This window comes from Thamnophis elegans, chromosome 15, assembly GCF_009769535.1.
Source record: "Thamnophis elegans isolate rThaEle1 chromosome 15, rThaEle1.pri, whole genome shotgun sequence".
Taxonomy (NCBI): domain Eukaryota; kingdom Metazoa; phylum Chordata; class Lepidosauria; order Squamata; family Colubridae; genus Thamnophis; species Thamnophis elegans.
In genome coordinates, this window is record NC_045555.1 from 29,912,046 (window position 1) to 29,937,098 (window position 25,053).

At 42.6% G+C, this 25,053-nt stretch overlaps 1 protein-coding gene across 3 annotated transcripts in view; it reads right to left on the reverse strand.

Annotated features, from left to right (window-relative positions):
* The window catches only part of PIK3AP1 (phosphoinositide-3-kinase adaptor protein 1), an 81,487-nt gene that overhangs the window by 55,094 nt on the left and 1,340 nt on the right, over positions 1-25,053 (reverse strand). For 2 of the 3 annotated variants that reach the window (XM_032231836.1, XM_032231839.1), the window contains exons 2-5: positions 14,472-14,882; positions 11,175-11,326; positions 8,102-8,246; positions 3,580-3,722 (exon numbers count right to left, since the gene is read on the reverse strand). In XM_032231836.1, the coding sequence (XP_032087727.1) occupies positions 3,580-3,722; positions 8,102-8,246; positions 11,175-11,326; positions 14,472-14,882 (851 nt within the window). The remainder of the gene's footprint in view (positions 1-3,579; positions 3,723-8,101; positions 8,247-11,174; positions 11,327-14,471; positions 14,883-25,053) is intronic. The other variant, XM_032231838.1, reaches the window with a different exon arrangement.

The window sequence follows — 25,053 nt, forward strand, 5'->3', positions numbered from 1 at the left end:
AACAAAACTTGGAACTGAGTGGGGGAGACCTACTTTGTCCTGCACAAGGCAGTTTGAAATTCCCAGCACGGACAGCCGTTCTGCCTTGGGCTAGCCCCCCTTTCCCTGCAAGCACAAAAGCTGCAAAAATCGAAGAGCATTTGCCAGCAAAACAATTTCTTCTTTCCTTCTTGCCTGAAGGATAAGAAAACCTGATAAGACGTCAGATGGAAGATCCTCTAAACAGGTACGTAGCCAGGAATTCGGAGGCAGCTGATTTTTTTGCTGCCACCACCAGCAGGCTCCTCCCAGGAAGTCCACTGATCATCTCCTGAGGGACTATTGCAATGTGCTCTACATAGGGCTACCCTTGAAGAGCATCCAGAAGCTGGAGTTGGCACAGAATGTGGAGGCAATTCTGGATGCCCCAAGGACTGAGCCTGTAAAACCTTTGTTGCATGAACTGCATTGAGTGCAGGTTTGCTTCTGGATTTAATTCAAGGTGCTGGTTATCACCTTTAACTGCAGTTCTGCAGTTCGGCTGTTCAAATCTCACCGGCTCAGGGTTGACTCAGCCTTCCATCCTTCCGAGGTGGGTAAAATGAGGACCCAGATTGTTGTTGGGGGCGATATGCTGACTCTGTAAACCGCTTAGAGAGGGCTGAAAGCCCTATGAAGCGGTATATAAGTCTAACTGCTATTGCTATTGCTATTTAAAGCTCTTCATGGCATGCAACTGGATTACCTGAGGAACATCTTGTTCTGTCAGGCAAAATGGGTATGCTACAGACCATGTCAGTTGAAGAATGTCGACTGACAGGATCTAGAAAGAGAGCCTTCTCTGCAGTGACCTATGAAACATCCTCCATCCAGAGGTGAAGTTGGAATCCAGTCTCTTGGCCTTCCAGAGCGTGAAAACCTGTCTCTGCCAACTTGCTTGCGGATTGAAAAGTGGCATGCCACCTGGGGGGGCGGGGGAGTTGGTGCTTTGAGGGCACTCCCTCCAATTTTATCTCTTTTTTTACTTTGTTTCTCATCCTGTTTTGATTCTATTTTAATTGTATGGTTTTTTTCATATGGCAGCCCAGAGTCACTTAGGTAGTCAGACTGGCTCTGGCTACTCCCTAGGAAAGAACTACCCTTGAGTCCATAGGTTTTAGAGAAAAGGTACTTTTACTAGAAATACTGAGTGCAGCAAGCTCTCATGTGAAAATTGTGTATTGAAAGCAATATCCAAACCCCTCCCCCCTGGGAGAGCAGTCCAATCAGGTCTCATTCCAATGTTTTGGGAAATCGGTGTGTCAGGCGCCAGTGTAAATTCCTTTCCTGGCATCCTTGAAGGTTGGCAGATGGCTCAGTTTGGCACCTCTGGTTCCTGTTAGTGTCCATACTCCAATAGTATTCTTCCATATCTCCAGCATGTTCCCCTCCTCCCCATGATGCTCCCTTCCCCCTGATTATGGCAGTAGCTAGTGAGCTTCAAAGAAAGCAAAGATGAGCAGCAGACATGGGTGTTCCCTAAATTTGATAAATAAAATAAGTCTGTAGTAATACTGAAAGCAGTGTTGCATATTTAGACAGGGGCAGTCAACTGATGGCTGATATGAAAATGAATGTTCTTATGCTACATACATGTACAATGTTTACTATCAAACATTTAGAAATCATCAGGAAATAAATGTGGGAAAAGTAAGTATACAGGTAGTCCTTATCTTATAAAAGTTCTTTAATGACCAGTCAAAATTACAATAGCACTGAAAAAAGTGACATAACCATTTTTCAGAATTCCAATCTTTGTAGCATCCCCATGATCATGGGATCAAAATTCAGAAACTTGGCAACTGATTCATACTTATAACCATTGCTGTGTCCTAAAGTAGTATGATCACCATTTGCAGCCTTTTGACAAGCAAATTTAATGGGGAAGTCAGATTCATCTAACAACTGGTTTACTAACTTATTAGTTGCAGTGATTCACTTAACAACTGTGGCAAGAAAGGTCGTAAAATGGTGCAAAACTCAGTTAACAAATGTCTCACTAAACAGCAGAAATTTTGGGCTCAATTTAGATTGCAAGTCGAGGACTACTTATATTTTAATATACAGCTTCTAACAATATTACTGCAGAAATGCAGCTATGTTGCGGAGGTTCTTATATATTTTACATCTCAAGCTACATGAAATTAAAAATGTTCATGGCTAAAGTCCCCTTCCTTTATTCTTTGTTTGAATTTAGGAATTAGTGATACTGAATACTGAGAAGAATAATGCATGCCCAGAGTCATGCTAGATACTGCTTCCCTGTCCAAAAGCAAGCATACAAACTTGAGAAGTTATCATGTTCTGAAAAAGTGGATGATATCAGTAATGGATCATTGCATTCCCCTCAAATGAAGCATCTCAGAGGTCTGTTCTGATCCCAAAATCATGCCACTGCCACGGATGCCCGCTTGTATATACACTAACCCATTAAAGTTGGAGAGAAACTCATGGAATTGAAACAGCTTTTTTTTTCCTAAAAAGGAAAAATGCTGTAGATATAAGCAAGAACTGTCTCTTATGCACTACTGATCACCTCATGATTGGACTATTGTAATGGATTTTTGGACCAGACCAGTTGGAAGTCACTGCAGGTACAGAATTCAGTAGTGCAGGTAATGTCAGGTAGGCCTCAGTATGCCCCTCTGACACCACTACTGCATGAACTGCACAGGTTAACAGTGAGCTTCCAGGCACAATTCAATATGCTGTTTGTTACCTATAGCCCTTTGTGATGTAGAGCAGGGGTGGGTTCCTGCCAGTTCTAACCTCTTCTATAGAAGAGGTTCCACAAATCTACAGTGCCATTTAGAACCGGTTCCAGCTCCCTCCCCCTGCCTGTCCGCACATCATCAAGATGAAGAGCAAGAGGAGGAATTCTGGGAGTTGAAGTCCACAAGTCTTAAAGCTGTCAAGTTTGAACAACCCCGGTGTTTTTTTCTAAAGGGTTAGGGGTGCAAGGGTCTTGTAACTTGACAGCTTTAAGACTTGCATGCTTCAAATGCCAGAGTTTCTGAGCCAACATTTTGGTTGCTAAGCAAGAGTGTTGTTAAGTGAGATTCACCACATTTTACAAGTTGGCCACACCTACCCAGTCACATGGCTAGCAAGCCACTCCCACCTGGTCACATGGTTGGCAAGCCACTCCTACCCGGTCACATGGTCGGCAAGCCACTCCCACAAAGCAGGCTACACCTACTGAAGAGGTTCTAAAATTTTTGAAACCCACCACTGATGTAGAGCCAGGCTATCTGTGGGACTGCCTATTTTTAATAGTCTCCTTGAGGTCTCTAGATTACCACAATTAAACAAGACCATACAATTCAAAAATATCTTTTTCTAATAAGCACACTACATATTTTAGAAATAAACAAGTTTTCTGAATCCTCCATTTATTTGTTTCTCACAAGATGCTTTTGCTACTTACTCATACCTCAGGTTTACAGTTGGTCTTATCTTTCCACTATCTAAATGATATATCAAACTCTCTCCTGTTTCCCCCCTCCCTAAAGCAGGGAGGTTATTTACTTTGCCCCATTAGAAATTAATTTAATATTTCACCTGACACATGAATTCCACTGGATTTGCTGCAGTAGACAACAAGTTGCTTATTTCTTCCATGTCAGTATAGTAATTGATGTTTGATTCAACTATCATTAAATCTCCAGAAAACAGTTTCAAACATACAGTTCCAGGTGATAAGTCTGAAGGGCGAAACAAGATCAGCAATAATCAGTATATAAAAGGAAACTCATATTGTGTTGAAAGAAGCAGTGGAAAAAAGGGTCAGCATATACACATGTAAACTGGATACTTCTTTAACTTTTTTTTAAAACACAAATAATACAAACAGTACATACACAATTGAATACAAAAAAAGAAAGACAAAACAAAAAGGAAAAAACACATATTACAGTGCACCCCCACCCCCTGGAGACCTTCCTCCTCCCTTATATTTCTTAGATATACAGTACATTCCAATTGTGCCCTTATCCCCTCCAAAACAACATATATTCTTGAGTAGGTTTATTCCCTTTGCCTTCCACCAACACTGATTTTATAAAATCCCTCCATATTTCATTATAATTATTTACTTTAATCATCCCTTTTTAAAGTTTAATTTCTGTTGTTAATTTATCATTTGTTGCCATACTCCAAATTTCATTGTAGATGTCAGCCTCTGTTTTGGTTACTTGCTTACGGCTGATTTGCTATGCTTGCTTACTATCGGCTGCCATAGGAACAGGGTGGGGGGAGCATGGTATTGGGGGAGGGAAAAGTATTGTACTGGAGGAGTCTTGTTCTCACCATCTTCTGCGCATGCTGGTGGCTGATGTTTGGACTTGGTCAAGGCCAACCGTCTCACATACCAACTTGATGATGCACCCCACATGACACTTTAGGGAGTTGCAGATTGGACACTGGGTTAGGGAATTGGGGGGAGGGTGCTAAGTAAACATTTGATATGTATATGTTCCCGCCTTTCTGGCTCAGATCTTGCCTTCCTTTTAGCTGCTTTCACTTCATATCTAGTAAAAGTACTTCATCTCTATTAACATGGAGTTGAGGTTTTTCTTTCTTGGATGTTGAAGGAGGCATGCCTGACAATACCACTCATTTCTTTGAATATCCCAATTTCATCCCCAATATTTAGCCATCACTAATCTAGCTACCCTTATCAAATTTACAATCAATTCATTTTTTGTTTTATTTATATCCCGATACTTCTTTAAAATCCATTAGGCATGGATCCACCCCAATCCAAGTAATTCCTGGCTTAGTTTAGTTTAGTTAGTTTATTTGTCTTGTATGCCGCCCACTCCCGAAGGACTCCGGGCGGCTCACAATAAACAAGGGAAAGGGGATAAATAGACAAAACAACACTTTAAAATACGCAACATTCACAGTTTCCGTGGGGCTGGATGTTTCACAAGCCCCCCGGCCTGCTGGAGCAGCCAGGATTTGTGGCTTTGAGGAAGGCCGGGAGGGTAGTAAGGGTCCGGATCTCCACAGGGAGGTCATTCCAGAGGGCTGGAGTTGCAACAGAGAAGGCTCTCCCCTGGGGAATCGCCAGCCAACATTGGCTGGCAGATGGAATCCGGAGGAGACCTAACCTGTGAGATCTAATCGGTCTATGGGAGGTAATCGGCAGGAGGCGGTCTCTCAGGTACCCAGGTCCGATGCCATGTAGGGCTTTATAGGTAATGACCAGCACCTTGAAGCAGGTCCGGAGACTAATGGGTAGCCAGTGCAGCTCGCGGAGGATAGGTGTGACATGGGTGTACCTGGGTGCACCCACAATCGCTTGCGCGGCTGCGTTCTGGACTAACTGAAGTCTTCGAACACTCTTCAGGGGCAGCCCCATGTAGAGCGCGTTACAGTAATCCAGTCTTGAGGTCACAAGGGCATGAGTGACTGTCTGAAGGGCCTCCCTATCCAGGTAGGGTCGCAATTGGTGCACCAGGCGAACCTGGACAAAGGTCCCCCTGGTCACAGCCGACAAATGGTGTTCTAAAGTCAGCTGGGGATCCAGGAGGACTCCCAAATTGCAGACCCTCTCTGAGGGCCGTATAATTTCACCCCCCAGCCTGAGAGATGGAATAATTGGCCAATCTTTGTCTGGATTGAGTGCCAACTTGTTTGCTCCCATCCAGACCCTAACAGTCTCCAGGCACTGGCACATCACTTCTACTGCTTCGCTGAATTGGCACGGGGCGGACAGATACAACTGCGTATCGTCCGTGTATTGGTGGTACTTAATCCCGTGCCGGCATATTATCTCACCCAGTGGCTTCATGTAGATGTTAAATAGGAGGGGGGGACAGGATCGAACCCTGCGGCACCCCATAGTTGAGGGGCCTTGGGGTCGACCTCTGCCCTCCGACCAGCACCGACTGCAACTTGTCCAAGAGGTAGGAGGAGAACCACCGAAGGACAGTGCCTCCCACTCCCACCTCTCGCAACTGTTGCAGAAGGATACCATGGTCGATGGTATCGAAGGCCGCTGAGAGGTCAAGGAGCACAAGGATAGAGGGGTGACCCCTATCCCTGGCTCGCCAGAGATCATCGATCATCGCGACCAAAGCAGTTTCCATGCTGTAACCAGGCCTGAAACCCGACTGAAAGGAATCTAGGTAATCGGTTTCATCCAAGGACCGTCGGAATTGAGAGGCCACCACTTTCTCAACAACCTTCCCAACAAAGGGCAGGTTGGAGACTGGACGATAGTTGCTCAAAATGGCTGGGTCCTGAGATGGTTTCTTCAGGAGGGGTCTCACCACCGCATCCTTTAGGAGGGGCGGGAAGATTCCCTCCCGGAGAGAGGTGTTAACTATCGTCCGGATCCAGCCGCGTGTCACCTCCCTGCTGGTCGAGACCAGCCAGGAGGGGCATGGGTCCGGTATACAAGTGGAGGCACTCACCGCTCCCATGGCATTGTCCACTAAGGCTTGCTGCCTTAGGGAGCTCTGAGTCTTGGTAAGGTAAGGAACTGCTTGCTTTTCAGCTCCTTTCACTCACCTATCTCCACCCCCTCCATTTCTGGCTTTTTGGCTGTCCTGTACTCTGTCACCTCTACCAAATCTGCTACCCAGCGCTCCACCAGCCCAGCTGACCTTTGCTGTCATCTTCCTTCCGCTGCTGATGTGGCATACCTGAAATGGGTCGTGAAGCAACTGACTTGCATATGTTGGGCCAGGCTTACAGAGGACATCCAGCAGAGTGCAGGATGCCACAAAGGCCAGATATGGGGGTGGGGGGAGAAAGTAGTGGCGTCTGGCCCAGGGGCGGCAGGGAAGCCAAAATTCTAAAGCATTAAGCAATTTAAACATTCCAGGAAATCTGACAATTCTAGCAATTTCACTCACTGTGTAACTAAAAGGGACCAGAAAGGTTTAAAATAAGCTTTCAAACAACTGCTGATGTTTACAACAATTTTGTTTCATTCCTTATGTTATAAAAAAAAACTTATTGTGCAGAGTCTATGAGCTTATCAAGGCTAAAATTTTGAATCAGAAATCCAATGACCAGAGTTAACAGTGACTCAGATATCCAGTTAAAGCCAGCACCATGTCCTTCAAATGCTTGGCTCCATACTGAGTGCTGATCCATATAGTGTCTAAAATTAAGATTCCAGAATTATCAACATAAGTATCTTGTTAATGTAATATAGGATAGTGACAATTTCCTTCTTATTTTTATTAAAAAATTAAAATTCACAGGAATACATTTTAGATTTTTCTTTGACTACAGGCAGTCCTTGACTTATAATCCTAATGGGACTGTAATGTCCAATATTAAGCAATGTGGTCATTAAGTGAGCCATACCTGACTTTACGACTTTAACCACAGTTGTTAAGCAAATCATTCAGTTGTTAAGTGAATCCAGCTTCACCCATTGACTTTGCTTGCTTTTGATCACATGATCATGGGCACATTAGTGTCATCATAAGTCATTTTTTCAGGGCTGACATAACTTTCAAAAGTCATTAAACATATGGTTATAAGTCAAGGACTTCCTGTAAAAACTAAATTAGCTGCTATATGTATAAAAATAAGTCCTCTGATAAAGACATAATACTTCATATAAGGAGAAGTTTCCTAATGCTTTTAAAAATATCATGTTGTTAAAATTAGCAGCATGAACAGAAAGTACAGGAAACAGGAAGTGCAACTGAGCTTCTGCTTCCTGTGTCAGCTTTCTCCTCGCATCTTGACTTCTTGTATTAACCCAGGGGTGTCCAAACTTTAAGACTTGTGGACTTCAACTCCCAGAATTCCTAGCCGGCTAGGGAATTCTGGGAGTTGAAGTCCACAAATCTTAAAGTTCCCAAGTTTGGACACCCCTGTATTAACCCATGAAAGATGCAGGTTTCCTTTATGATCTTAAACTCTTTTAGTTCTGTACATTCTACCAGTCATCCGCTTTTGAGTTTGTGTAGATAAATTTATTTTCTAATTGTAGCTTTTTGTATCCCCCTTGACAGGAAAAATATTTTTGATAGTTTGTTGGCCTAGTAGAAGTATGCCACTAATAGGAAGAAAAACTCTACTATAATGTTCTAAAACATACACAAGTACGTACCTGGTGCGTAAACAGAGACTGCATAGTCATTCTCAATACTTGCTGATATTCGCAGTGGCTGACAGCTCTTAGAACAAAATTCCACTTCCATTTTTATTTGCCTATCCAATTTACACTTTAGGATTATAAAAATGGTTGTCTGCACCTACATTTAAAGAAAAACCATAGTAAGAACTAGGGCCTTTGGAATATTCAGTTTTCACAATACATTGGTATCTTTTGGGGCATGAGGATCTACATGCACAAGCCCAGTGATGGAATTTAGCCAGTTCCCACCACTTTGGGAGAACCGGTTGTTAACTTTCGGAGCAGTTTGCTGAACTGGTTGTTAGAAGAAATCATTAGCGCAGAGAACCAGTTGTTAAGTTATTTGAATCCCACCACTGCACAAGCCTTCCTTATTTGTGCTTGGGGTGAGGAAGAATGCACCTTTTTCAATCCTATGTGGATGGCTGGTGAGCCTGATAACATTGGTTCAGAAGGAGTGAAACAATTTTTATTCTCATCACAACTTGATTGTGATGACAGTGCTAATGAGAGGAGACATTGCTGTCCTTCATTTAGCAAATTCATAAGTGGCATGCAATATTAAAAGCATCAAAATATGTTTTAAGCACTTAAGCCAATAACAAATATAAGCTCCACCACTCAGCAAATGTCAACCACAATTTTTTCTAAAATATGTATTTTTTGAAAAAAAGATGAAAAGTTTTACAAAGCTATGATTACAAAACTAAACTCATTTTGCCTGCTGCTATTGACTCTTATGTCAATTATAATTTTCTATCAGTTTTCACAAAACATTTGAATGCACATCGCCCCATTGAATTAACACTGCATTTTATTTCAGTTATTCCAAAGACTTATTTATCCTTAAGAGTCATGTTCAGCCTGCAAAGATATATGAAACAGTTAGATTCTTAAAACTGTCCAAGGATTTTCCAACAGGCTTGGTGCACATGGCTTGTGTCTCCTCCCTCCACAACAGTTCGCTGAACCCAATCTACCCTTTTTGCAAAGAAGGTCAGGTGACTAAAACAACTTCAGGATTAAAGAAATTGTAGTACAGTATTATGAAGACCCAGAATGGTATAGGGCAGAAATGGTTTTAAAAGAAGATATTTCTCCCTCCAGTTTGTTCCACAGAAATATTTAAAAAGGCTGAGACTAGAAGACATCCAAGGTCCCTTCCAACTCTGTTACTCTATTATTCATGCAGAAACTGCCACATGTGTTGTCAGCCCCCATCTCACTCTGGAGGGGTTGCAAATCCATGGCTTCAGTTCCTCATGGACACTAAGCTCCTTCTGGAATACCCGAGAGTAGCTTTGGCGGGTGTCCCAGCTGAAGCACTTTTGAGAGCAGGAGACCTTAGCAAAAATTACCAATATCTTCATTGCTCCTGGACTGGTTTACTGTAATAGTCGCTTTGCTTAGATCTACCCTTAAGATTACATGAAACTATAATTGTTTCAAAACTCAGCTGCACAGAGGTACCCTGTGTTAAGATGCGTAGCCAATACATTTAATTAATTAAAAAAAATGCAGTAGCCTACTTGCTGGCAGGTAAGAAACACTTCTGAAGCACAGAAGCGATATTGATGTTGCTACTCTGATTAGCAACTTTCTCAATGAAACCAATAAATTTCTATATGATTTGGGTCTGGGTTAACCAAGGTACCATTTCCTCCAAATTGAATTTTCTCATCTTATTTGTTCATTATGGCAGGGATGCTGTAGATTTTCTCTTTTCAGGACATTCTGGAGGAAAGGGGAGGAAATAAGCCAGAAACCTGGAAACCAACTTTCTTGGTACAAGCACTATCTTTTTGGTAGATTCAGGCCAAATATGCAGCCACAAAGATATAAAAATCATTATACCTATGTCTAAGCAGAACAACAACATCATTAAAAGCCCAGCAACATACCGTATTTTTCGGAGTATAAGGCACTCCGAAGTAGACGCACCTAAATTTTGGGGGAAGAAAACAAGAAAAAAAATCTGCCTCCCAGCAATTTGCCTCCTTGCAGCAAACAGCAAACAGCCTGTTTCAGTTTCAGTTTAGCCTGATTAGCACAAGAAAAAAAATCTGCCTCCCAGCAGTTTGCCTCCTTGCAGCAAACAACGTGTTTCAGTTTCAATTTCAACAGAGCCTGATTAGCACAAGCGACTGATTGTCAGTTGGATCGGCCTCTCGATGATCAACTGTTTCAGGCTGCAGGGATTGCCATAGCCTATTGCCATCTCTGTGCACCCCATTTTTGGCCTCCACACACCCCATCTCCGCACGGGGATCGGAATGGGCAGAAAACGGGGCGTGCGGAGGCGGCAAGAGGCAAGGCAATCCCTACAGCCTGAAACAGCTGATGATCAGGAGGCCAATCCAACGGACAATCAGCTGTTTCTGCTAATCAAGATGTGCTGAAACTGAAACTGAAACTGAAACAGATTGTTTGCTACAAGGAGGCAAATTGCAGAGAGGCAAAAGCCAAAGGGTGGGGGCTGGTGAGTGGGCAGGACTACATTCCGTGTATAAGATGCACCCAAATTTTCACCCTCTTTTAGAGGGGAAAAAGTACGTCTTATACTCCAAAAATATGGTACTTTGTTTCCCTCCCTCATAAGATGAATTACAGAAAACAAAACTCAAATTCAACCCAAACTCATGTAAGATAACAATGTGAAATACAAAAAGGAAATGCATAGTAAAAAAAAGAATACGCTAGGGATAGAGTACTTGTGGTAAATCAGATGTTACAGGCTGTGATTAAATTAAGCATCCTTAATCAGTGTCTATGCTGGCTAGGGCTGCTTAAGTTTTGGTTGAAGAGTATTTGGTTGCAGGTTCACCATCCCTTGCCCAAGAAAAGGAAAACGTGTTGCAGAACATGGTTACATATATCACACATTTTCTTGTCCCCATAGTCCAACTCAAAAATTTGACTAGCAGCGTTAAGGACAAGTCTGCTTGTGAATAGCTGTGTTATTATAATTAAGCTTTATTCAATGCAGAGCATGATTTCTCTTCCAGTTCTATCAGATCAACTTAGAAAGAGTAGATATATACTATACCCCACAGCGTATACGATCAGGCTGCACTGCAACAAGATTTTCTAATGTGGTCACTAAAGGTTCATATGCCTGACAGGCTAGGAAACTGCATGGCACTTGTAGACTCTCAGCATCCTCCTTCTTTGCATCAACCACTGAATCACAACCAGAATCTAAGAAGAGGATAAACATTAATGTGATTTTTTAAAAGTTGTTTGGCTATTAGGAAAATCCATAAAAAGAACATAAATTAAAAATTAAATGCATTCTATATAAGAAAGAAGAAACATTACTTTGAACTCAGTAATGATGATATGGAGAGCCAATTTGGTATAGAGGTTAAGGTATCAAAGTAGAAACTAGGAGACCATGAGTTCTAGTCCCACCTTAGACACAGTAAACTGTGTGATAGCCCTGGACATTAGGGGAGGGCACTCTCTGTCTGTCCTGGGAAGGAATTAATGGGAAGCCACTTCCAAAGTCTTGGTAAGGGATTTGTCCAGGCAGTCACTAAGAGTCAAGTCTGACTTGAAAGCACACACAAACACAAAACACACAAAATGATGATATTGATAATATTATTATGCACAACAGGATTGAAATCGAGCAGGTTCTGACAGGTTCTGGAGAAACAGTAGCGGAAATTTTGAATATTTTGGAGAACCGGCAAATGCCACCTCTGGCTGGACTCAGAGTGGGGTGGGAATGGAGATTTTACAGTATCCTTTCCCTGGAGTGGGGAGGGAATGGAGATTTTGCAGTATCCTTCCCCTGCCACACCATGCCCACCAAGCAATGCCCACAAGACTGGTGTTTAAAAAATTGAATTTCACCACTGATGCACAATCTCTTAATCTTCGTTTCTTTCCAGAAAAGTTCTGAGTAGTCAAAACTCTCCCCCTCTGTTCCTGCAGGTGCACATTCTGTCACAGATAGACAGATTAGTGACCTAGATTTCAAGAGAACTGATGTCAATAATAAGCTAAAGGAAAAAGTAGGAAGGATTCTATGGATGCTTTCTCCATTTCTATGGAGAAATTCTGAAAAGTGACATAATTCATGACTAGGGACCAGGGGGTCTTATGATACTCTTGGCTGTAGGGAAGTGGACAGGTTCCTCAATGATATCAATGCAACCACCTGTCAATTAGAACCTTGTATCTCCTGGTTGGTAAAAGCCTCACCGCAAGAGTTCCCGGAGCCTTTTAAGGAGGACCTGTTTTGTCCTGTCCTAAAATTTTTCCACTTGCCTTGAAATTTTTTCCCCAATTTCCTATTTAGAAAAGATCGTTGCTTAGCAACTTCAGAGAGTCAGATGAACCGTATTTCCTAAACCCCTTTCAGTCAGGTTTCAGGTCCAGCTATGGGACAGAGACTGCCCCGGTCGCACTTATGAATGATCTCTGGTAAGGGCAGAATGGTGGTAGTGCAACTATTCTGGCTCTCTTCGACCTCTCAGCAGCCTTCAATACCATCAACCATAGTATCCTTTAGGGTCAGTTATGGAGCTTAGGACTGGGCAGCACAGTCCTGCACTGCAGCTTTTCCTGGATCAGGACTGCCTGCACTTGGTCGCTCAAGCCCTCGTCATCTCTCGCCTAGATTATTGTACTACACTTGTTCATGGGGCTACTTTTGAAATGCATTCAGAACCTTCAAATAATACACAGTGCAGCAGCACGAGCAGTCCTTGGGGCCTGTAGAATGAGCCATGTTACACCAGAGCTTTGTGAGCTGCACTGCCTGCCAGTTTGCTTCTGGGTGCAGTTCAAAGTATTGGTTATGAACTATTAAGCCCTCCATGGCATAGGTCCAGATTATTTAATGAATGGTCGCATCCTACCAAGACAAGCCCCCACTACTTGTGCAGGTGGAGGAGACCTGAGGATCCCAGAATCCACAGTGTTGCCTGTATCGCAGGGTTAAAGTCTGAATTTCTGCCCCCCTCCGACCCGCACCTTGGCAACAGGACTCTTTCTTTCCTCCCTCTTTTCCTGTTTTGTCTGCTGGATCAATGCAGGGGGACGAACCTAACTTTGCTGTCCATTGCAGCTAGAAATCTCAAAGCTGAGAACGAACATTTGTGTTGTAGCCAGCCCAGGTGCTATATTAGACCCCTCCAAATTCTGTCTCTCGAGAATAATGGGTGAAGTTTTGCACGCCACTCCAAAGAGGAATGCTCCTTCTCTGAATGTATTTAAATAAAGGCTGGATGGACATCTTCTGGAGATGCAATATCAATGAATTTCTACACTAAAGAAGGGGTTGGGCTAAATATTCTACAAGTTCTCTTCCAATGTGTGCATCTTATAATACTCTGATTTTACAAAATCAGTGGCCATCAATTTACTGCAAAGGCAGTAAACATTCAGGAAATGGCCATGGTGCTTGACAACCTAATTTTTAGTTAAGTGACATCAGTCAATCAGAATAGAGCTGGAATGGACCTTGGAGGTCTTCTAAGAGCCGAGGTGGTGCAGTGGTTAGAGTGCAGTACTGCAGTACATTCGGCAGTTCAAATCTCACTGGCTCAAGATTGATTCAGCCTTCCATCCTTCTGAGGTGGGTAAAATGAGGACCCAGACTGTTGGGGGCAAAAGGCTGACTCTATAAAACCGCTTAGACAGGGTATAAAAGCACTATATATACATACATACATGTACATGTACATGTATATGATGTATATGTATATGTACATGTATATGTATATATATATAACATAAGTCTAAGTGCTATTGCTAGTCCAATTCCCTGCTCAAGCAGGAGACCCTTATACAATTTGAGACAAGTGGTTGTCCAGTCTCTTCTTAAAAGCCTCCGGTGATGAAGCAATCACAACTTTTGAAGGCAAGCTGTTCCACTGGTTAATTGTCCTCACTGTTAGGAAGTTTATCCTTAATTCCAGATTGCTCCTATCCTTGATTAATTTCCATCTATTGTTTCGTAGCTTGCTTTCTGGTGCATTGGAAAATAAGTTCACCTCCACTTCTTTCTGGTAGCCCCTCAAATACTAGAAAACTATCATCTCACGCCTAGTCGTTCTTTTTTCTAGACTAGTCATACAAAAAAGTGCAATCCGTTTTTTCAAGGAAGGCTTAGAAAATAATGCATCATGATAGTCTGGAGAAAATCTCAAATCAAACAGTTAATTAACTAATTAACTAAATTTATTTAATTTTTTATTTGATTTAGATACCATCTAAATCTAATAGATTCTGGGCAGCTCACAAAAGAAAAATAAATGTTACTATACAATGCAGAGTAAAGCCATACCCAGAATGGAGAGTAGAGACATTAAAAAAAAAGATAGCACCTTACCTGCTTCTGAAATAATTTTTATGACTGCATCAACATAGGTCTCTGGTTCATCATCATAGGTAAGCTCTTTCCATTGAGACCAGTCTTTGAAAAACTCATCGTAATTCTCACATGCTGAAACACCACAGAAAAATTTCACCACTTTTGATGGAGGTTGTAGAACATTTTGCAGACTCTGAAGTACATCAGGAATACAGAAGCTCTGTACCAATTCTGATGACAGTAGAATAATTATACACTTGCTGTTCCTGAAGAAAGCCTGTTCCTCCAAGGAAATAGAAGCTCCACTCTCCACTTTATAACTGTGAATTTCTTGGAATGAGTGCAAGACACTCCGAAGATACTGACACCATTCATCAGCATCTTTTCCATATACAATCAGCACATTGCAAGCATCAGAGTGTTGTTCTGCTGAAAAGTAAAATAATTTTGATCTTACAAATGGGATTTTAAGCTATACTAATTGAATCAAATGTCAGTGCTGCAATTGTGCTTCACCCCATCACTGCTTTGCTGATGCAAGATTGCCATGAATCCTGCGGTGGGGGGGGGAGCTAACAGATAGGAGGGGAAGACCAGAAATCATATTTGAGTGCCTGCCAGAGACATCAGCTGGCTGACCCCAAGGCCACTAGCATGGGAATGGAATGTGGACCATCACGGAGACTGCCAAGCATCAGAACTGTTACCAAAACAATTAGTTTGAATCCAATTGGACACCAGAGATACTGTGGGGGAAGGACCTGGGAAAGGGGAAAGTAAGGCATTTTTCACATGCAAACCTCAGAACTGGCTTTTTCCTAACTTGTAACTGCTTGGCTCTAGTAAAGTATACCTTTCACTATGAATGCAGTCCAGTGGTGGGTTCCGGATCCCGTTGCAACTGGTACACTGCAATGGGGCCCGGCATCTACCACGTGCACACAGGCAGTGCACGCATGCATATTTACCACCCACAACGCTCCAGCTGCTTGGCGGAGCATTGCGCAGGCACCGTACTCTCCGTGCGCGTACGCAAAAGCCCCAATCAGTTCAAATAAGGAGGGCAGGCAAGTGGGTGGGTAGACCCTCCAGAGCACTCTACCGGAACTGTACCTGGTGCTCCCAGCAGGCACCGGTACACCCGTACCAGAGCGTACCGGTCCTATCCCACCACTGATGCAGTCAAAGGCTCTTTCTTCCTAATGAACGAATTGGGACAAGTCCAACATTAAGCCAAATCGGCAGTAACAATCTAGTCAGAGAATCAACTCTACAATGGAGATCGTGCAAGATATGTCAGATCATGAAGACTTGGGGGGAGGATCAGCCACTTCGAAACTGAAGGACAGTGGGGCTAGAAGAAGCAGAGATACCCCCTAGAAGCAAGCTCCCAACTGAAAGACTGGTGGTCGATCAGTCAGGAGATTGGAGGATTGAGATAAACCTCCCCCAGAGTAACTCTTAGCCACAGAAGCTGATCCCAAGCCTGGCACTCCACAGAGGCAATTGAGCCCATACCGGTTGAACCCGATCTCCACACAATGGTGTTTGAGCAGGGAAATTGATTTTCTGAGTGATGCTTTTGACAAGCTGAGAACTCAATCCCTTCTGGAGTGGCCAGATCCACCACCGGCACAACAGATCCAGGGGGCAGCAGCCCAGCCAGCAGTTGCCTGACCAACTCCACCACCGACCCAAGCCACTATCCTGGGAAGAGGGGAGTCCATTGGTGCTAGGAGTGAAATTCAATGGAGATACAAAATAGCTAGCCTTCCTCCTAACCCAATTATGGAATTACATGGAAGAGTATGGGGCAGACCTACTGAACAACCTGGCCAAAATGCTGTACATCACCATAGCCTTCGAGGAGGAAGCCACACAGTGGCTGATAGTCCTCCATGATGATGACACCATGCCAGTTCAATAGATTCATGACTGCCTTAAGGAAGTGGTTCGAAGACTCACTTGCTGACCAGAAAGTATGAACCAGGCCAAAATCCTCAAGCAAGAAAGAGGACCCAAAATCCTCAAGCAAGAAAGAGGACCCGTCACATTCAAGAGTTCCAGAGCTTGGCCAGCAAACTGGCAGATTGGCCCCAGGGCATGCTGATAGAGTGCTCCCATGAGAGTTTGGCCAACAAAGTGTTCTACTCCTGTCTGTCCAGGGGGATGCCAAGGGTGATATGTCCTGGCAGATAAAGTGGAAATCGAATTGGCCAAATACCATGCAGAATACCCAGAATAACGATGATTATTCCAGCCCCAAAAATGAGAACATTCAAAACCCAGGAAAACAAAATGCCAGCCCTCGCTACTGCAAGACCAGATGCTTTCAGTGCAGTAAGGAATGTCATCGGGCAGCTGATTGCTGAGTCTTGGTATCCAGAGGAGCTTAAAAAGGGAGGCAAGGAGCCAACTATTCACTGCCAATTAGGAAAGGGAAAGGGAAAAGCGCAGCAATAGCATGCAAGCAGAGAAATCTCACTTTGCTAATCCCAAGAGAGTATTGAGAGTTGAACAGGATTCAGATGTGCTTCTACTCCACTAGTCCTCAAACTGCATCATTAAAATTCTACCTGGGGCCAAATTACCCAAACCCAACCTCTACTCTATGACATCAAGAGAGCTGAGGAACTGAGGTGATCATAGATAAGAACTTAGCCAGGAGTTTTACTCAACCCACAAAGTCACACATGGTGGTTCCCGTGCTATTCTGGGAAAAGACGACTCCCTTCATATATCCATTGATTATCATGGCTCAATGTGATCTGTGTAGAAAATGTATATCCCCTACTGCCAATGAAGGACACGTTAGCCCATCTAGCAAAGCATTTTTTAATCAAACTGGACTTGAGAAAAGCCTATTACCAGTTGTGCATCAATTGCCCCCCAGCATGTTTCCAATTCTGAGTCCTCCAGTTTGAGCTTCAGGGGGCTCCTGACATATTGATGCAACTGATTAAAGAGCTTTTGCATGAACACATATACAGATTACACATTAATAAAGTTGGAAGGGACATTTAAGATCATCTAGTCCACCCCCCTGCCCAGGCAGGTGACCCTACAACATTTCTGAAAGATGGCAGTCCACTCTCTTCTTGAAAGCCTCCAGTGATGAAGCTCCCACAGCTTCCAAAGGCAACTTCTGTTCCATTGGTTAATTGTTCTCACTGTCAGAAAGTTCCTCCTTATTTCTAAGCTGAATCTCTCCTTGTTCAGTTTCCATCTATTATTCCTTGTCTGGCCTTCAGGTGCCTTGGAAAATAGCTTGATCCCCCTCCTCTCTGGGGCAGCCCCTCAAATATTGGAACGTTGCTATCATGTCTCCCTGGTCCTTCTCTTCACTAGACTAGCCTGCCCAGTTCCTGTAACTGTTCATTGTATGCTTTAGCCTCCAGTCCCCTCATCATCCTGGTTGCTCTTCTCTGCACTTTTTTTAGAGTCTCAACATCTTTTTTATAGTATGATGACCAAAACTGGATGAAGTATTCTAGGTGTGGTCTTACTAAGGCTTTATAGAGTGGTATTAGTGCCTCACTTGATCTTAATTGTATCCCTCTGTTAATGCAATTTAGGATTGTGTTGGCTTTTTTGGCTGCCGCTGCACACTGCTAGTTCATATTAAGCTGGTGGTCTACTAAGACTCCAAGATTCCTCTCTCAGTCACTGCTATTAAGCCTAGTTTCACCCAGTCCATATATGTACTTTTTTTTCTTGCCTAAGTGTAACACTTTACTTTTCTCTACGTTGAATTTCATTTTGTTAGATAGGGTCCAGTGTTCAAGTCTGTTAAGATCCATCTGATTCTTGAGTCTATCTTCTAGGGCAGGGGTCTGCAACCTTAAACACTCAAAGAGCTATTTGGACCTGTTTCCCACTGAAAAGAAAACACTGGGACCCACAAAATCTGGGTGGGCATGGCCAACTCCACATCACTCACTCCAACCCAGTTACATTACCCTCCTAGCCATGCCTACCCAGGTTTTGTGGCTCCTGGTGTTTTCTTTTCTGTCGAGGAAAGAGGTATCTCTGTGTGTCTGTGTGTCTTTCTCCCTCTGTCTCTCTTTCTCTGTTTCTCTCCCTTTCTCTCTCTCACGCACACCTCTCTCTTTCATCCTCTCTGTCTCTCTGTCTCTCTGTCTCTCTGTCTCTCTGTCTCTCTCTCTCTCTGTCTCTCTCTCTCATGTGTGTGTGTGTGTTCACTCTTGAACCCTTTCCAAAAAGAGGTTGGGGTTGTTGTTTTTTGCGGATGATGTTCTTTCTTCTTTGGGTGCTTTTTACCATATGATTTAAATCAAGAATCATTTCAGGTTCCTAGTTAAATGAAGCTCTTTCATCTTCCTGCTGTAGTTCCCCATTAGCTAAATCCACCACTGGCTGGCTCCGCCTCCCATCCTCTCCTCCCAGTTACTTCTCATCTGCCCTGAGAATCTCTCCGCTCTGAGACACTGGCCTGGACTGGCTGCAGCCAATGCTTCATGTCGTAGTGGGCTCCAGGAGGAGGAGGAATGCCATCTCCCCCATTGTGAAGCACACTAAATTTAATTGTGCTGGGAGAGCAGCAGGCAGGCGATGGAGGTGGCAAGAACAGTGGCATTGGCCACAGCCGGACCAAGTCAGTGTCTCAGGGCAGAGAACAAGTAGTGTATCTTCCCGAGCGACTGAGCTGTGCACAACACCCAAAAGGGGTGGGAGAAGTGCATGTGATTTGGGATAAGTACAGGGGCCCTTCGCTCCTGCTCTGGACTATGGAATGAGTCTCCATCTTACCTTCTCAGGGAAGGCAAGGAATGACTGGGAGGGGAGGGCAAGGGGCGGGCCAGCCAGTGGTGGGTTCAACCGACAGGGAGCCACAGCAGGGGAACAAAAGAGCTGCATGTGGCTCTGGGGCTGTGGGTTGTCAACAAACATTCTTGGTGGTTAGCTATTCCTGCCAGCTTAGTATCATCAGCAAATTTGGTTAAGTTCCCCTTCTATTTCCTCATCCAAGTTGCTTATTGAAGAGTACTGGGCTTAAGACGGAATCTTGTGATACCCCACTGCTTACTTCCCTCCATGTAGACATAGATCCATTAAGGACTACTTGTTGAGTACAATTTGTCAGCCAGTTACAAATCCATCTGGATTTGTAATGGCAGTGATGCTATCTAACATACTTTTTTCTAGCTTATCAAGAACAAGGTTGTAGTCTATTTTGTTGAATGCCTTACTCAAGTCTAAGTATATTATGTCCACAGTATTTTGCTGGTCTATTGATTTAGTCACTATGTTGAAGAATGAAATAAGATTGGTTTGGCATGATCTGTTTTTTAAGTTTAAATGTTTTATTCATTATTTTCAATTTTGTACATTCACTTATATACTGAATATTTGCAATAATAATAATATGATAATAAGAAAAGAAAAACCCCAACCTAAACACAACTCATCATAAACCCAACCTATCACTTTCATACACCCCTTCTTCTCCCCCTCCAACTTTCCTTTCTCCCTCCAACGATCACCCCTCCTACTTCCCTTTCCCCTCCTATCTTTTCTCGCCTTCCTCACCCTCCTTCCCCTCTCATCCTCCTTACATTCCCCTTTTCCTCCCTCCTTACTTCTCCCTCTTCCTTTCCTCTACTTCTCACTATGGTGCATTTCTCTCTTCCTTAATCTATTCAGTTACTAAAAATTTCGCTAAAAAGAAAAAAAGAAAAAAAAATAAAAAGAAAAAAAAGAGAAAAATAAAAAGAAAAGATAAGGATCAACAGTATACAAGTGTATTCTTCTTATTCTATGTATTGAAACTATATCTCCACCCACCCACCCACACCCAATGAACCCCCCTCCCTAATCCCCTCCGACTTCCCAGGTCCCACACCCGGCACAGTTCAATACCATTCACCTTCTAAAATATCTTATTAAAAATAATAATAAAGATAAAATAAAAAAGAACACTCCGAAAAAGAAAAAAAAACAAAAAAGTAAATAAAAAATTTTTTTTAAAAATCTTTTGCATTATGCTCAGCCTCCCATCATTCTTAAAATTTAAACAATATAAATCATTCCATTTATATTTTGTCCTCGTCCCTTACTTCTTTGATATTTACCCCCATCTTCCTGTAGACTCTCCAGATAGCCTTTCTTAACCTTATATTCAAATATTAGTTTATACAAAAATCAATTTATCTTCAAATACAGAGCAATCTAATCATACTTTCGCTACTCATCTTCCTACCCTTCGTTTCTCCTCTCCATTCCTCCCAAGCCCAAATTCCATAAAATTGGGATCTCGCTCTTCACTTTAAAATCCTGAGCTTTTTAAGTTATACTTCAAGTATATAAATCTGTAAAATGTGTGCCCAAAATCCATACCACTTCATTCAATCCCAAGATCCCTTCATCGATATCCCGCTCCACCTTCCCTTCTGCCCCACTCCTCCCGACTCCATTCATCCCAAACCGCAATTCAAATAAATCTTAGTCCCCGCTTTCCTCACAGAAAACAATTCATGCGCAGTTTGGATTGAGATTCAGATAAGTCTTATAAAAGTCCCGTATAATATCTGTCCAACATAAGCAATGCTTCTTTCCATGCCTCATCAGTACACAACTTTACCATTTCATACCAAACAGAAATCCTAAAATTTTAATCAGTCCAAGAGCTTAAAAAGTATTTTAAAGACATCGCTGGATCTATATTCTTTACTCTTCTGCCCTTCCGGAAAGAAAAGGCAACCCTCTGCCTTATAACCACGTGTCCCGCTGCTTTATAAATATGACTAAATCCTCAGTTTCCGCTCCTCTGCCTCTCCGGTAGGGGGAGAACAACTCCCTCCTTCTTGTAACCAAGTGAATTGCTGCTTGTCTCTCCTTCACCTTGTCCTTCCGCATTTCCGAGTGAGTCAAGAAGCCCCGCCTTCAGAGTCTTATAATAAAAGTCCCGGGCTTCCGAGACAGAATTAATACAAAATCTTTGATTTTCGAGTGTAACTGTGATTCCAGCTGGAGCTTCCCATTTATACTGTATTTGACGATTTCTAAGTTCTTGGGTTAAAAAAGTATAGCCTCTCCTTGCTTGCAGCATCTGGAGCGGGATCTCTTTAAAGACAAACAAATCATGGCCATCGATTCGGAGCCTGTTATTGTAAAACTTTTGGATGATCGCATTTCTGGATTCTCTTGTGAAGAAGTATATAATTATGTCTCTTGGAAGCTGTCGTTGTTCTGCTACACACGAATTCTGGCGATAGATTTTTCGAATATTCCAATCAAAATTGAATCCCGGACCTCCCACCGCATGGCTGAAAGCTTCTACAAACGTCTGTTTCAAGTTCTCTCCTTTCTTTTCGGGCAGTCCTCTGACTCTTATTGCAGACGCCTTTCTGTTATAATTTATCATTATAAGTTGTGTTTGAGTATCTCTAATCTCTTGTTGTAATGCTTGGATGTTGGAAGTCAAATTAGAATTAGCCTTCTCCAAAGTTTCCAGTTTGGTCTCCATTTCTTCAATATAATCTGTCAAAGTAGACGTAACTTCGAACATATCCACCTTTATTTGGGCAATTTTAGTCTGTATTTTATCGCATAAATCCAGCACAAATTCTTTGATTTCTTGTTTAAAGTCATTGAGTATTTTAAAAAAAAGCTCCTGTGTCAAGGAATCTCCAGTAGGGGGTGTAGGAGGCAAAGGCAGCGATTTACTAACAAGTTCTTTAAGCATATGCGGGGGGGATTTTTTTGCCTGCTTAGACCTGGGAGGCATTATAGATAAAAGCTGAGAATAAACGGATAAGCAGTGTCTTCACTTGGTCAGTTCTCAATAAATTATTTGTAGACTTTGCTTGTTAATGAGTAGCAATCTCCGGGGAGATAATGCCGGTTAATTACGTCATCAATCACCAACACAGTAAAAACGCCATTTTGAAACCCGGTTGAACAAAGAAGTTTCAAAGGAAAAACAAGGCTGATGTTTAGATAGTTATATAAAAAAAAAAACATCACAGGAGTAAGACCCGCTCGTGTTAGCCTTAAGTTGTTTTAAGCAATTTATCATTGTCCTGAGGGGGGGGATCGTCTGTCTAGGGCTGCAAAAAGGCAGCTGCGAGGAACTGGCTGGAGATAAGATCTCAGTTACGCTGGATCTCTTCTCCGTTCGCAGCCCAAAAAAAAAGAAGGGGGGCTGTGAACTACGAATAAATCCTAGCACCTGAGCTTCTGCCTGCCCCTTTCTGCCAGAAAGGGGTGATATCTATTGATCTTAATTAGATATACAGACCAGAACTCTGAGAGGGGCTCCGTTGAGCACCTTCGGCGACAGGCTCCTCCCCCCCGGCATGATCTGTTTTTAACAAACCCATGCTGACTGCTAGTTATTACTTTACTCATTCCTAGATGTTGGCAGATCTGGTTTTTTTAATTATCTTTTTCAATATCTTCCTGGGTATTGATGTTAGGCTATTTGGTCTGTAGTTTCCCGAGTCTGTTTTTTCCTTTTTTTGAAGATGGGAGCCATATCAGCTCTTTTCCATTCCTCTGGTAATTTCCCAGTGCTCCAGGTTTTCTGAAAGATGTGATACAGTGGTTCTGAGATGCCATCTGCCAGGTCCTTTAGAACTCTGGGATGTAATCTAACCAGGGATTATTGGTTTGTCCACCACCAATTGTACAATGGCTCTCTTGCATGGGAAATTGACTCTACATGCCCAAAAGGCAACAGCTACCCATCCTACAGTGAAGCCAAGACTCAGAACCTGTGGGACACTTCGGGTTTCTCCAATCTGTCCACTTAATAAAACATCAGTTCTGGTGGCCCTACATGAAGAAGGATATAGGGTGATGTGTTGCTGGAAGCCCATTGTATGCAGTGGCAAAAGGCCACCCTGGCACACCCTGGAAGGAAATCTCCATGAATTTTATTGTTGAACTGCCAGAAAGCTCTGGGAACATGCTGACCTGGATTGTTACCGAGCTCTTCTCTAAACAAGTACACTTTGTGGCTTGCTGCAAAATACCTTCTGCATGTACTCTAGCAAAACTCTTTATGCAGCACATCTATAGTCTTCACAGGGTCCCCGACCAGATCATCTCAGACAGAGGTGTCCAATACGGGCCGAGGTGGCGCAGTGGTTAGAGTGCAGTACTGCAGGCCACTTCAGCTGACTGTTATCTGCAGTTCAGCGGTTCTAATCTCACCGGCTCAAGGTTGACTCAGCCTTCCATCCTTCCGAGGTGGGTGAAATGAGGACCCGGACTGTGGGGGCAATATGCTGACTCTGTAAACCGCTTAGAGAGGGCTGAAAGCCCTATGAAGCGGTATATAAGTCTAACTGCTAATTGACCTGACAATTCTGGCAAGAGTTTCTCAAACTTTTGGGGACACTCAGGAGCTTAGCTCCTCGCATCACCCCCAAATGAATGGAACCTGTGAACATATGAATGGCCTGCTGGAGCAGTACCTTAGATGTTACATCAATTACCACCAAGACAACTGGTCCAACCTCCTCCCATTTGCAGAAGTTGCATATAACAAATCACATATCAAATAACATATCAAACAATATGTTGTTTTCCAAATCTTCACAGACTGATTATTTAGTCTATTCCAGAATTTAGATAAGAGTTCATGTCTCCATAGAACTGCACTTCCTCTGCTTTTAGCTCTGGGGAAAATGAAACTGTTACGTCAGAACAATTCAAAAAGCCCCTTGAAGGGTCGTGCATGAGTTCCCTCTTTGAACATGCAGAAGTTTAAATTAAATTAAAAAACGGAAGAGAAACTTACCATGCTACAATCTTTAGCAGATTTAGGGGCACTTAAAGCCGCTGATTTGACAGCGGCATAGTCCGATTTGCAAATGATAATATATCTTGGTTACTTTATTTAGTTTCTAATATATGTAATAACTTTTGCTCTAGGTAGGTGACAAAGTTATTTACAATACATACATTGTAAAATAAAGAACAGGGAAAATAATATAATGCAATTAACAAACATTAAAATATATATATTAAATTGCATGTTTGTAGCTTTTAATTTAGCATAGTGTTAAATTCCATGCATTCTATGCAATTCCATACAGCCATGCAATGGCTGCTGTAATGTGGTATATCTAAGCAACTTTCTAAATAGATTGTAATCCTATCTAATTTTGGAATTTATATGGAAGCAGCAAAAAGGCAGTTAGGAGATTTGAAGCGCTGACAATTTGAAGACTTTCTAAATAATCTCAACAATTGTCAAGCATATATATAGACAAGAAAAGACGTTGAACATCTGATTTGTAGCTCAATCAGTTTCAGAAGCCAGTATGTTGTAGGATAACTTTTAACAGTCTGGCTATACAAGAATTCAGGTAAAATGCATCTTTAATTCAGAAAAAAGAAACAGTATTTGAACCATATGCTTACTCTTGATTACCCCTCAACTATGATTCACTCAGCCTTTTTTATATCTTTCTAGATGAACCATAAATTAACTATATGCATAGGCTTCAGTTAAGAATCTGGGCTAAAATATGGTCCCTTTCTGGTTCTTTTTGCTGTGAATCCAGCTAGATGACTCCTTAAGGCAGTGTTTCTCAACCTTGGCGACTTTAAGTCCTGTAGACTTCAACTC